The 15424-nt window shown below is 38.1% G+C and overlaps 1 protein-coding gene across 1 annotated transcript in view; it reads right to left on the bottom strand.

The window, feature by feature from the left end:
* The window catches only part of KIZ (kizuna centrosomal protein), a 161034-nt gene that overhangs the window by 58022 nt on the left and 87588 nt on the right, over window positions 1–15424 (bottom strand). The window contains 2 exon segments of the mRNA XM_036009473.1: window positions 7296–7361; window positions 8265–8430. Of these exon segments, the coding sequence (XP_035865366.1) occupies window positions 7296–7361; window positions 8265–8430 (232 nt within the window).

The raw sequence follows: 15424 nt of genomic DNA on the forward strand, positions 1-15424 counted from the left end.
CCACTTCACACCAGTCAGAATGGCCATCATAAACAAAGCAACAAACAACAAGTGTTGGAGAGGTTGTGGAGAAAAGGGGACCTCAGTGCACTCTAGGTGGGACTGCAGACTGGTACAACCACTATGGAAAGCAGTATGGAACTTCCTCAGAAAACTAAAAATGGATCTAAATGCAACTAAAAATGGAATCTCCGTTGACCCTGAGATTCCACTGCTGGGACTCTATCCTAAGAACACTGAAACACCAATCCAAAAGAACCTGTGCACTCCAATGTTCATAGCAGCACAATTTACAATAGCTAGATGCTGGAAGCAACCAAGATGCCCATCAGTAAATGAGTGGATCAAAAAACTATAGTACATTTACACAATGGAATTCTATGCAGCAGAAAGAAAGAAGGAGCTCCTACCCTTTGCAACAGCGTGGATGGAGCTGGAAAACATAATGCTAAGCGAAACAAGCCAGGCAGTGAAAGACAAATACCATATGATCTCACCTTTAACAGGAACCTAAACAACAAAACAAAGCAGCAAGCAAAATATAACCAAAGACACTGAAATAGAGGACAGGCTGACAGTGACCACAGGGGAGAGTAGAGGGAATTTCAGGGGACATTGGGAAGGGTTCATGGGAACAAACTTAAAGGACACATGGTCAAAAACTAGGGGGAGGGTGGTAATGGGAGGGAAGTGGGGGGGGTGGGAGGGGGGGCTGGACTGGGAGTGAAAAGGAGAAAACTGTATTTGAACAATGATTAAAATACAATTAAAAAAGAATTAAAAACCTTTATATAGATATGGAATTAGTACTGCCCATATATAATGCACATCCTTATTCTTCCCTCAAAAATTTGGGCATAAAAGTGTGCATTATACACAGCAAAATACAGTAAATGTCCATCAATAAGTGAATGGATAAAGAGGATGTGGTGCATATATAAACAAAATACTACTCAGCCATAAAAAAGAATGAAATATTACCATTTGCAACAACATAGATAGGCCTAAAGGGTATTATGCTAAGTAGAATAAGTAAAACAGAGTAAGACAAATACCATGTAATTTCACTTATATGTGGAATCTGAAAACAAAATAAATGAACAAACATAACAAAAGTAACTGATAGACACAGAGAACAAATTGATGGTTGCCAGATTAGGGAGAGTTGGGGTAATGGTTGAGAAAGGTAAAGGGATTAAAAAGCCAAATGGACAATTATAAATATAGCCACAAGGATCTAAAATACAGCATAGGGAATTTAGTTAGTAATATTGTAATAACTATATATGGTGTCAGATGGGAACTAGGTTTATCATGTTGATCACTTCCCAAGATATATAAATGTCTAATAACTATGTTACACATCTGAAACTAATATAATGTTGTATGTCAACTGTAATTAAAAATAAACTTAAATAAAGGCCAAAAAGGGTAAAAATTTCAAGTTATAAATAATCTGTGGGCATGGTTACTAAAATCAGTAATACTGTGTTCATATTTGAACATTACCAGGAGAATAAAGCTTAAAAGTTCTCATAATAAGAAAAAGTTTTGTAATTGTGTGATGATGAGTATTAGTTACATTTATTTTGGTGATCATTTTTGCAATATATATAAATATCAAATCATTACACTGTATATCTGAAACCAATATAGTGCTACACACATGTCAATTATACCTCAATAAAAAAATTTATAAGAAAATAACATTTGCAGTAATTTTGGGGAGAGTGATCTACTTGCAGTAAGGGATGACTGGAAAGAATACTTAAAAGACAAGTAAGAGTGGGCAACGAGGCCACTTACTGGTTTCTCCCCAATAAGCCTTTTATACTTTTAACTGAAATAAATTTAGAGGTTATTAGAACTTATAAATTCAAAGTCAAAAGCACAAGAAAATGGAGACAACTGTATGTGAACAACAATAAAAAAGAGAGAAAAAAATAAACCAAATTGTCTCAATTAAATCTTGACTACCACTTTCTACCAGCATGAAATGCTTAGAATAACTTATGACACATAATTGATGAATTTTACAAATACTAATTTGTGTTTTTATACATATATGCACAGAAATTTGGAATGTAAACACATTCATATAGGATATAAAATCAATTCATTTGTTTTCAGTCAATACAGAATATATGAAGCAGACACTGTTTATTAAGACCTGTGTCTAATGCTAAGGGGGGAAAAAAAAAAAGAAAAAGAAAAGCATCCAAATGACTTCTTGGTTATTTGCAGTCTGGATTATCTACACATCTATTAAAAAAGAAAAAAAAAACAAGAAAGAGAGAGAGAGAGAGAAAGAGAGAGAACTCAACCAGAGTTTTCTCAAAAATGAAGAATAAAAAATGCAATAAATATATCAATGGGAAGTGTTTAGGAGAAAATCTTTGTATTTTGGAATAAAATATTATCTGATGCAGAATATATACAATAATTGCTGTATTACAAACTCCTTTTGCAAAACCAAAGTTCATCACAGAAACATGGGTTTAAAAAATTAAGTCTTCAGGCCATGAATTATACTGCCATAAAATAAAGCCATTCCTTCCACATATAAACAACAAAAGTACCACATATGCAGACGCATGCCTCAGTACCTCCGTGCAAAGGTGTGTACACTTGTATAAATATTTAAAGTCAGACCTTTGAATTTATAATGAAGTGACATACCACTTTACAAAATAAGGGACTACTAAATTTAGATGCATGACAAACAGAACTCTGTTCAGAATACTAATTGCTGCTGTTGATATTTTAAAACTAAAAAAATGATGATATTGAGATTTCATCTTAACAAACCTAATACATGTGCAGAAATCTTAAGGTCTTTGTTGAAAGCATATTTTATTGATTATGCTATTACATTTGTCCCAAATTTTCCCATTTGCCCTCCTCTGCCTAGTGCCCCCTTTCTCTCCAGCAATCTGCTCCCTTAGTTCATGTCCACAGATCACACATATAAGTTCTTTGGCTTCTTGATTTCCAACACTATTTTTAACCTCCCCCTGTCTATTTTGTACCTACCAATTATGCTTCTTAATCCTTGTACCTTCTCTCCCATCCTTCCCTGCCCCACTCCTAGCTGATAACCATCCAAATAATCTCCATATCTATGATTCTGTTCTTGTTTTGGTTGTTTGCTTAGTTTGTTTTTGTTTTCTAGATTCAGTTGTTGATAGTTGTGAAATTAAAAAATATTTTATTAATTATGCTATTAAAGTTGTCCCATTTTCTTCTCCCCTTTATTCCCCCCCACCCTCCCCCCAACCATCATTCCCCCATGGTAGTTCATGTCCACGGGTCACACCTATAAGTTATTTGGCTTCACCATTTCCCACACTATTCTGAACCTCCTCCTGTCTATTTTGTACCTACCATTTATACTTCTTATTCCCTGTACCTTTTCCCTCATTCTCCCTGCCCCCTCTCCTTGCTGACACCATCCATGTGATCTCAATTTCTGTGAATCTGTTCCTGTTCTGTTTGCTTAGTTTGTTTCTTTTTAAGTTATTTTAGGTTCTGTTGTTAATAGTTGTCAGTTTGTCATTTTAATGTTTATATATTTTATCTTTTTCTTAGATAAGTCATTTTACATTTCATATAATAAGGGCTTGGTGATGATGAACTCCTTTAACTTGACTTTATCTGGGAAGCACTTTATCTGTTTTCTGCCCTTTCATTCTAAATGATAGCTTTGCTGGATAGAGTAATCTTAGATGGAGGTCCTTGCCTTTCATGACTTTGAATACTTCTTTCTAGCACCTTCTTGCCTATAAGATTTCTTTGGAGAAATCAGCTGACCATCTTATGGGAACTCCTTTGTTCCCATAAGACAGATAGGTAACTGTCTCCTTTTCTGTAATTGCATTTAAGATTCTCTCCTTATGTTTAATCTTGAGCAATGTAATGATGGTGTGCCTTGGTGTGTTCCTCCTTGGGTTCAACTTCTTTGGGATTCTCTGAGCTTCCTGGACTTCCTGGAATCTATTTCCTTTGAGAAATTGGGGAAGTTCTCCTTCATTATGTTTTCAACAAGTTTTCAATTTCTTCCTGTTGCTCTTCTCCTACTGACACCCCTATGATTCAGATGTTGGAATGTTTAAGGTTGTCCTGGTGGTTCCTAAGTCTCTAATCACTTTTTTTTTTGTTTAATTCTTGTTTCTTCACTCTGTTGTGGTTGAATGTTTATTTCTTCCTTCTGCTCCAAACCGTTGATCTGAGTTCCAGTTTCCTTCTCATCATTGTTGGTTCCCTGTACATTTTCCTTTATTTCACTTTTCATAGCCTTCACTTTTTCCTCTATTTGTGACCATACTCAACCATTTCTTTGAGCATCCTGATTACCAGTGTTTTGAATTCTACATCTGATAGGTTGGTTGTCTCTTCATTGCTTAGTTGTATTTTTTCTGGAGCTTTGGTCTGTTCTTTCATTTGGGTCATATATTTTTTTTATCTTGGCTTACCTGTTACATAGTAAGTGGCAGAGCTTTAGGTATTCACCAGGGCAGGGTGACCCACATCACTGCCTTGTGGTGCTGTATGTAGGGGAGGGGTCCAAGAGGGAACAACACAGCTTGCTTGGCTCTCTGCCAGCTTTCAGTCACTTCTTCCGCTATTCACAAGCAAATTGAGCCCTTCTGGTGCTGATTCCCAGGTGGGTGGGTGTGTGTATGTTCTAGAACCCTGTGGGTCTAACAAACTCTCCTGTGAGTTTGGGAGTTTCTCCTGCTGCCTCACCCCTCACAGGATTATTCAGTCACAGGTTTTAAGGCTTTATTTCCCCTGCACTGGAACCTGGCTTGCATGGTCTGTCTCACTCCCCAGTTGCTCCTCCTGGTTTATACACATGCAAATGTGGGACCACTTGCTCCACCAGCCACCACCTCATCTGCCCCAGTCCTCCAGCCACCAACTTGCCATGCATCCTCTCCATCCAGTCTGCCCATCTCTGTCCCTCCTACAGGTCTGGATGAATGTTTCTTCTTTAAATCCTTGGTTGTCAGACTTCCATACAGTTTGATTTTTCTGGCAGTTCTGGTTAATTTTTGTTTTTAAATTTGTTGTTCTTTCTTTTGGTCGTGCAAGGAGGCAAAGTGTGTCTACCTATACCTCCATCTTGGCTGGAAGTCCCTGTTGTCATTTCAATGTCCATAGTTTTGATCTGCTTCTTTTTCTCAAGTAAGTCCCTTTAACATTTCATGTAATAATGGCTTGGTGATGATGAACTCCTTTAGCTTTACCTTATCTGGGAAGCACTTTAGCTGCTCTTGCATTCTAAATGATAGCTTTGCTGGATAGAGTAATCATGGTTGTAGGTCCTTGCTTTTCATCACTTTGAATACTTCTTGCTGGTCCCTTCTTACCTGCAAAGTTTCTTTTGAGATATCAGCTAATAGTCTTATGGGAACTCCTTTGTAGGTAACTATTCTTTTCTCTTGCTGCTTTTAAGATTCTCTCCTTATCTTTAACTTTTAGCATTTTAACTATGATATGTTTTGGTGTGGTCCTCTTTGGTTACAACTTGTTTGGGACTTTCTGTGCTTCCTGGACTTGTATGTCTATTTCCTTGGCCAGATTAGGGAAGTTTTCTTTCATTATTTTTTCAAATAAGTTTTCAATTTCTTGCTCTTCCTCTTCTCCTCCTGGCATACCTATGATTTGGATGTTGGTACATTTAAATCTATCCCATCGGTTCCTAATCTTCTCATTTTTTTTGAATTCTCATTTCTTCTTTTTGTTCTGGCTGAGTGTTAATTTCTTCCTTATGTTTCAAATCATTGATTTGAGTCCTGGCTTCCTTCTCCTCACTGTTGGTTCCCAGTGGATTTTTCTTTATTTGACTTAGTGTATCCTCCATCTCTTCCTTTATGTTGTGGCTGTACTCAGTGAGTTCTCTGAACATTCTGATCACTAGTGATTTGAACTTTGCATCTGATAGGCTGGCTATCTTCATTTTGTTTAGTTCTTTCTCTGGGGTTTTATTCTGTTCTTTCATTTGGGCCATTCCTTTGACTCCTCAATTTGGCAGCCTCCCTGTGTTTGTTTCTGTACATTAGGCAGAGCTGCTTTTACTCCCTGCCTTAGTAGTGTGGTCTGTGTAGAAAAGGCACCTGTAAATTGTGTGGAGGAGAGCCTTAGGTAACTGCCAGGGTGGGACAACCCACTTCACTGCTTTGTGGCTCTCTGCATGTTGGGGTGGGGATGGTGGTGAGGGGACGATGCCAGTGCCTAGCTTCTGGAGTCCTGCCTGACACTCACCCTGCTTTCAGTCACCCCACCTAACTCCCATATGTGATTGGTAACCTTCCAGCTGCTGCTGTGTGGTTTGCATGTGTTCTAAGCCTGTGTGGGCCCTGTAAGTGGTACAAATCTGGCAGTTTCTTCGGCTGCCCCAACCACCACTGGTTTGTACAGTCAGAAGTAATGGGGGTTTATCTTCCCAGTGCTGGAAATCTGGGCTGTTTGGTCTGGCCTGGGGCTGGTATTACTCGCTCCCAAGGAATCCCTCTTGATTTTTATCCACTACACATGAATATAGGACCATCCATTTCATTGCTACCATTGTCTCTCCACTCCACACTGCCTCTCTGCCCCATCTCTACTACTCTGCACCCCTACTGGTCTGGATGAATGTGGCTTCTTTAAATTCTTCATTGTCAGACTTCCATACAGCCCAATTTTTCTGATGGTGCTGGCTGTTACTTGTCTTTGAAATCTGGTTGTAATTCTTTCTATGCGAGAAGGCAAGGTGTGTCTACTTATGCCTCCATCTTGACTGGAAATCCCTTAACAGGTCTTGATGAAACCTTATTGCTAAAATTGTTAAATTATCAGACATGCTTTATAACTGAGGCATGAGCAAGTTTCCTGTCTAGTACTTTTTTCCCCATTTTTATTTTAATGATACAATTCAATTATCACAGGAAATAAAAGAGTAAAATCAGAAATATCTCTAGTTTACCATATAATGACTAAGTGTATCCCATGGAAACTGATCTTTTCACGCAGATGCAGGTGCTGAAAGGCTATGTGATGGGGGATGCTCACATGTGTAAATGTATTAACAATTATTAAGAATTCAACAGACATGGTTATTTTCCATCTTATTTTGTGTTAAAGCTTGCTTGTTATGATTATGTGCTCTTATAATTATTCTCCTGATCCAGCATGTATTAGTTAAACATACCTCCTCTTAACAGAGTCCACAAACCACTAACATAGAATGTTCTGATTATATAATAAGGTTGAATTCTGTGTTTGAAACTCTCAGGCAACCATAAATTTACCCATGATTGGAATCTTCACTACCATGCTTTCTTCCTTGCTCTCATCTCTGCAGCCACTTGGAACTTCTAAAAATATGATAATAAAAATATATGTCAGGGTTGTATTTATAGACTGTAGACTAGGCTTTTTTTTTTGTTTCTTTGTTTTTTTTTTAACTGCCATTCCTCTTATTTTTCACTGTTACCTCCTCTTCCTTTTTTTTTTTTTTTTTTTGGTTTATTTCTTGCCCAAAATAGTACTATTCCTAAAAGGAACCTATATTAAAACTATCTCTATGTTGTCTTCATGCAAAATAATTTAGCCTCACATCTATCAAATTTGGATAGGGCTTAAAACAAGAGAGCCTTAATTCCTATGCATATATATCAACCTCTGATTACATCCTGAGCAACTCACAGTGGACTTGGAAATACCGCTATAGCAGTTTACTGACATATCTTAATAGTAATGCTAAAATAATCATCACTTATGGATACTAAAAATTGGATTTTAAATTTTGGGGGTAACAAATTAATGCTTATTCATCTGTTTAGACTTTTATAATATTGTATTATAAATACAACCTTAAAATAATGTTTATAAATTATTAGTATATTCTATTGATATAAAAAATTTCACAGTACTTTATGGAATCATTATAATGAAATCATCTTTATCTTGTAGGATGATCAAAATTATCTGCTGCCCAATGATTAGTTTTGTTAAGATTTTTTAACTTATAAAAACTTAAATTTATTGGACATTCATCATAACTGTAGACCTACAATTATGTTTCCTATTCTTATTAGACTAAACAAAATCATGTATTTATCGAAATGTGGTTTAGAAGAAATAGCCTATTATGCATACTAAAATCAGTGGTATTCTCTACTCCCCTTTATTTTATAGGTACACCTTGAGAAAGAGGGTGTTGTGTTGACTCTGAATGAATGCATTTTTGCTGTGGGCCAACCTTTAACAATAGTTACCTTGTTCCCTTGTAAGAACTCTGTTGAACCAAAGAGCAGGTCTTGCTTCCTTTATTCCAGTATTGTCATTCAGAATAGATGGCAAGCTGCAAGATGATTCATTACTGTGAAAAGCCGACCTACCCTCACACTCTTCTGTAGGGACTCTTTTCAATAATAATGGCGCCTATAGTGTGTTTAAAAGAAAGCACAAAGAAATAAAAACAAACTAGCTACATTCCCCTTCATCTCAAAGACCCAGCCTTTACATACAATTTTAGGTTATGCTTTACTTAGAATTTAATTTGCTTTCTACATTTAACTGAAATTAAAATGTCTTCAAAGTAAAATAACATCTGATTATTTTCCAGTAGAATTTAATGCATTACAACAACTTATATTACAAATAGTACTTTTTTTTGAGGACTGAATATTATGCAGAAGTGTTCTACTTGTGAAGTAAATATGTGTATGACATATGACCGTCTCTGTTAATCTGGCCTGGTTTAGCCAGGGTTTTCTCTTTCATTGCATGAATCCTTTTACTTGGATTGAGAAAGAGATCTGGAAAAACGTGACCTCGTTATATCCCCATCCTTTTACAAATGACCCCTGAACTTCCTCCAAGTGGGAAGTTTGCACAAAAACTTGGTGGCTGAGGAGACACTAATCAAAAAGAGAACTATTCTAAACAATAATCTTCAATCAAGAATAAAGACGCTCTGCTACTAAGTCTGCTGGGGAGTTTGGGAAACTTTTCAAAGGGTACCCAACTGTCTTACCCATATCACTTCATATGTCCTGGGCAGGGCAGTGGGCACAGATTTTATCACAGTCAACTTGAGAGGTAGAGAAAAAGTGGCAAGTAACAGGACAGGTAAACATATATGTCTTTTAATTTTCAGGTCAGCATTCCTAAAACTATGCTGGTAACAAGAGTAAAACAATCAATGATGATATCAATCTGCTGCCAGAGTATGTTTCTTTCTCACTTCTACACAGAAATGATTTGCCCAGGTGGCTGGGAGAGGAAACCTCAATGTGGTGCTAATTTTTCATTGGTATCTGACAACAGTAGTACATACAAGGCAGTGTTCATTTCCCACAGATTGGGAAATGGAGATGGGACTTCACACATTAATATGAAGACTGCTCTGGACAAAGCCTCACAGGCCACGTTAGTCCAAGAGCAAAGTAGTAACAATACAATTATCTAGTGAACAAGAAGGAAGATAATAGTCTTTTCTTATAATTAACATGAAAGAAGATGCACTAACAGGGAGAATCACTGAGGCAGACAGAACATGGAAGGTCTGGCCTTGTAAATTTGGTTTTGAAAATACAGGACCACTATCATCAGCTTTGATATTCTTGCAAGGCTCCTGTCCCCTGCTCTCTCTTGGATGGGCTAGCTTTCTGGGCCCATGGTTTATTCTAGAGGCTGGAGCAGCTGATTTTGGGAAATTTAAGGAGTTCTGGGCTCTTTGGCCAAAGGACATAGTCTCTCAAGTTAGTGTTGGGAGCTTTTCTTCTATTTGTATAAAGTAGTCCCTGGATAATATTCCAGTTGTGATAACTTTCTGTTGGGATGATCTGCATAGTATCCCTGTTTCTGCAGGCTGAGGTCCTGTATAGAGTCCTCTCCTTAAGCTCAGGCCAGGGCTGGCCACCACAGGGCCCAATCTCAGCTGCCTATGTGGACCATTGCTCCAAACCTGCCTCCAGATTGTTTCAGAAGAGAGGGGTAAAGAGTAGTACCAGCTCCTTGACTGCCATCTCTCAATCATCAGTGTGCTGTTCCATGCTGGCATGCCTCATCTCTAGATCTCTACTCATCCTGATCTAGGCTGTCCCCACAGAGAGTTAAGCTCCCACTCTGTGTGTCCAATAATTCTGGGTATATGAAAAGTATTTCAGAATGTAAACATAAAGAACTAGCCCAAATTCTATAGTTATAAAGCTATAATTTTCTCCTTCTGATATTTTAAATCTAAAATTTCTGAGAGCACTTCAAATATGTATTTCTCTTTCATATTACCTTATGTAACAACTATAACTAGTAAGTTCTTGGCATGAGTTCAAAATAGCCAGTCTTGACACACATTTTAAAAATAAAGGACTGTTAAAGGACTGTTGAAGCTTTCCACATTTTCTACTGTAAAATCTGTAGACATGGAAACTGTTTTAGATTGTTAATGACTCAGATAACTATTCACTACTCTCTCCATGATGATACACTATATTGTGTATCCCTTTCATATTAGATCCTTTTTGCTTTTGCTGGGTTTCAACTGGGCTTCAAAAAAAACACAGAACAAAATGCTATAATAATACTGCAAACATCCTTCTAATAAGTCTTTGTTTGACAACAAAACCACCAAAGTCATCAGTCCTATACTGAACCCTCTTTTTTTAACCACAGTGAGGTAAGTGGTAAAGTAAGTAAAGTGGTGAGCATACTGCAGGTTTTCATTTATTTGTATATTTTATCCCATTTATCTTCATTATTCACAACACATATTTCTATAATTTATCTTACTTTTTGATAGCAAAGTTTATAAAAGGACTCACCTGACAAGAAAACTCTATAGATAATTTCTCAGAGATGAGTATTTTATACCTATAAGAATTTTTAAGTATTTTTATTGATTATGGTATTACAGTTTTTCATTTTTTTCCTTTATCCCCCTTCTACCCTGTGCCGCAGCCCTCCAGCATGCCCCCCTCTTAGTTCATGTCCATGGGTTGTACATATAAGTTCTTTCAGTCCTCTGTTTCCTACATCATTTTTATCTCTTCCAATCTATTTTATGCCTACTAATTACGCTTCTTCTTCCCTGTACCTTTCCCCCTATTCCTCCCTTCCCCCTCCCCACTGAAATCCTTCCATATGTTGTCCATTTCTCTGATTTTGTTCCTGTTCTGGTTGTTTGCTTAGTTTTTGTTTTCATTGTTGTTCTTTTCTTTTAGGTTAATTGTTGATAGTTGTGAGTTTGTTGTCATTTTACTCTTCATATTTTTTATCTTTTTCTTAGATAAGTCTCTTTAATGTTTCATACAATAATGACTTGGTGATGACGAACTCCTTTAACTTGACCTTATCTGGGAAGCACTTTTTCTGCCCTTTCATTCTAAATGATAGCTTTGCTGGATAGAGTAATCTTGGATGGAGGTCCTTGCCTCTCATGACTTCGAATACTTCTTTCCAGCCCCTTCTTGCCTGTAAGATTTCTTTGGAGAAATCAGCTGATAGTCTTCTGGAAACTCCTTTGTAGGTAACTGTCTCCTTTTCTAGTCGCTTTTTATTTTTTATTTTTTATTTTTATTATTTTTTTTATTTTAATCATTGTTCAAGTGCAGTTTTCTCCCCCCTACTCCCACTCCAGCTCTAGTCGCTTTTAAGATTCTTTCCTTATCTTTAATCTCGGGTAATGTAATGATGGTACGCTTTGGTGTGTGCTTCCTCGGGTCCAACATCTTTGGTACTTTCTGAGCTCCCTGGACTTCCTGGAATCTATTTCCTTTGTGAAACTGGGGAAGTTCTCCTTCATTATGTTTTCAATTTCTTGCTGTTGCTCTTCTCCTACTAACACCCTATGATTCAGAAGTTGGGATGTTTAAAGTTGTCCCGGAGGTTCCTAAGCCTCTAATGGGCTTTTTTTTTTTTTTTTTAAATTCTTGTTTCTTCATTCTGTTCTGATTGAATGATTATTTCTTCCTTCTTGTCCAAATCATTGATTTGAGTCCCTGTTTCCTTCCCTTCACTGTTAGTTCCCTATACATTTCTCTTCATTTCACTTTGCATAGCCTTCACTTTTTCCTCCATTTTGTGATGATACTCAACCATTTCTGTGAGCATCCTGATTTCCAGTGTTTTGAACTGTGCATCTGATAGGTTGGCCATCTCTTTATCACTTAGTTCTATTTTTGGAGCTTTGATATGTTCTTTTATTTGGGTCATATTTTTTTGTCTTCTTCTGCTTGATATGTTGTAAGTAGTGGAGCCTTAGGTATTTGCCAGGGCAGGGCAACCCACTTGGCTACATTGTGGCATTATATATGGGGTAGAGGTCTGAAAGAGAACAATGTTGCTTGCTCAGCTCTTGCCAGCTTTCAGTCACTTCTCCCTACTACCCACAAGCAAATTAGGCCCTTGTGGGGCTGGTTCCATGGTGGGTGGATTTGTGTACATTCTAGGACCTGTGGGTCTCTCCAATGAACTCTGTGAGGCTGGGAGTTTCTCTTGCCACTGCAACCCCCACAGGTTTTTAAAGTGAGAGGCTTACTTTAAAGTCAGAGATTTTTAAAATCTGAGGCTTTATTTCCCAGTGCTGGAACCATGGGTTGCACAGTCTGTCTCTCTCCCTAGTTGTTCCTCCTAGTTTATCTGCAGGCAAATGTGGGAATGCCCGGTCTGCCTGACAGAAAGGTGTATTTCTAAGGAAGCCCCCAATCTAAATGAGCTTGCAGTCTGAGACTGACAACACTGACTGGTAACAGCAAGAGAACAAAAGCTGAGAAAAGAGTGAACAAGGTGCTCTACACATCTCACACTGGGTTTAAAAGCACACTGCAAATTTGAGTGGTCTATTGGAAAAATGCCACTAGACAATAATTTTGCCATGGGCCTTCTGATGTTGCTCATGAATGGGCTATGCATGGGTTTTATCTTACCTGTTAACTCATAAAGGCTGTCTTTGATTTCATACATTTGGAAGCCAGGAGCAAAGACTGGAGACTATCTCACTGTTCTCAGCAGTCTGAAGCCTAAGTCAATACAAATGAACTAGTCCTTCACTTTCCTGCTTTCTCAGGAGCCAGCAAAAAATCAATGCTAAGGCACATATTTGCAAAATGACTGACAGCAAAAACTCCATAGTTCAGATCTTATGAAAGATAAGAGTCCTATTAATTACACTTAGCAGGATACCTGGAATTGTTGGCTCAATTCTACTACAATTTTTCTCAAAGTTCAGTTTAAATATTGATCCTGCTAAGGATCCCAAAAGTCATCTAGAATCCCAAAAGTCATCTAGGTTGACTCTTAATTTATATGCAGAAACTTAATTGTGATGCTCATGCATAGTTAGATAAATGACACTATTCATGGAAAAGACTTTGTGTCCAGAACACCAGTAAGAAAAAAAAGTTGAGAAATCAAATTCCTCAAGATATTGCAACAAATTGTACAAATTTACAAAAAAGAGTTCTTACCAGTTAAGAAGAAAAAAATACTACTAGCGAAAAAATATTACTAACCTAATAGGGAAAATGAGCAAAGATCATGAACTGGCAATTATACAAGAAGAAATACAAACAGATAACAAGTAGACAGGGGAAAATTTCACCTCAATTTTAATTTAATGGTCAAATAAAACAAAAAATGAATGTAATTTGTATTTTTCTTTTTTAAATATATTTTATTGATTATACTATTACAGTTGTCCCATTTCCCCCTCACTCCCCTCCACCCTGTACACCCTCTCCCACCCACATTCCCTCCCTTTAGTCATGTCCATGTGTCGTACTTATGTCCTTTAGCTTTTCCCCATCCTATTCTTACCCTCCTCCTATCTATTTTCAACCTACAATCTATGCTACTTAGTCTCTGTACCTTTTCCCCCTCTCTCCTCCTCCCACTCCCCTGTTGCTAACCCTCCATGTGATCTCCATTTCTGTGGTTTTGTTCCTGTTCTAGTTGTTTGCTTAGTTTCTTTTGGTTTTGCTTTAGGTGTGGTTGTTCATAATTGTGAGTTTGCTGTCCTTTTACTATACGTGTTTCTTTTTATCTTCTTTTCTTAGATAAGTCCCTTTAACATGTCATAAAATAAGGGCTTGGTGATGATGAACTCCTTTAACTTGACCTTATCTGAGAAGCACTTTATCTGCCCTTCCATTCTAAATGAAAGCTTTGCTGGATAGAGTAATCTGGGATATAGGTCCTTGTCTTTCATGACTTGGAATACTTCTTTCCAGCCCCTTCTTGCCTATAAGGCCTCTTTTGAGAAATCAGCTGACAGTCTGATGAGAACTCCTTTGTAGGTTACTATCCCCTTATCTTTTGCTGCTTCTAGGATTCTCTCCTTCATTTTTACCTTGGCTAATGTAATTATTATGTGCCTTGGTGTGTTTCTTCTTGGGTCCAACTTCTTTGGGGCTCTCTGAGCTTCCTGGACTTCCTGGAAGTCTATTTCCTTTGCCATATTGGGGAAATTCTCCTTTATTATTTGTTCAAATACGTGTTCAATCTGTTGCTTTTCCTCTTCCCCTTCTGGTACCCCTATAATTTGGATGTTGGAATGTTTAAAGATATCCTGGAGGTTCCTAAGCTTCTCCTCATTTTTTTGAATTCTTATTTCTCCATTCTTTCCTGTTTGGTTGTTTTTTTCTTCCTTCTGGTCCACTCTATTGTTTTGAGTCCCAGTTTTCTTCCCATCACTATTGGTTCCCTGTGCATTTTCCTTCATCTCTTTTATGGTAACCTACATTTGTTCATCTAATTTGCATCCAAAATCAACCAATTCTGTGAGCTTCCTGATCACCAGTGTTTTGAACTGTGCATCTGATAGATTGGCTATCTCTCGGTCACTTAGAATGATGAGTCCTGGGGCATTGATCTGTTCTTCTGTTTGAGACATATCTCTCTCTCTCTTTTTTTTTGGTCTGGTTGCTCCTGTTGCAGTGAGGGGTGGAGCCTTAGGTGTTCACCAGGGCTGGGCACCCCAGTCGCTAGATTGTGATGTTGTATGTGGGGGTGGGGGCGGGAGGGAATAATGGCAGTAGCTCCGTTCTCCTGGGACCTCAGGCCCTTCTCTGGGATCCTGGGTTTTGTGCTTTGCCCTGGTCCACAATCGCTGCCTCACTGGGTCTGCCAGCTGCCGCTTACGTACTCAGGGTCCACCTGCTGCGATCTTGCACGCCCCAGATGCCTCACGTGCTCCTGGTTGCCTTATGCGCCCAATTGTCCCTGTTCTCCGTGTGCTGTGACCCGTGCCCAGCTGCTCCTCTCCGCCCCCCCTACTGGTCTGGATGAACGGGTCTACTTCAACTTCTTGGCTGTCTGACTTCCATTCAGATAAATTCTCTGTCAGTTCTGGGTGTTATTCTGCCTCTAAATTGTTGTTGTTCTAATCTTGGTTGTGTGTGGAGGTATGGTGCATCCACCTATGCCTCCATCTTGG

This window comes from Phyllostomus discolor, chromosome 9, assembly GCF_004126475.2.
Source record: "Phyllostomus discolor isolate MPI-MPIP mPhyDis1 chromosome 9, mPhyDis1.pri.v3, whole genome shotgun sequence".
Classification (NCBI taxonomy): Eukaryota; Metazoa; Chordata; class Mammalia; order Chiroptera; family Phyllostomidae; genus Phyllostomus; species Phyllostomus discolor.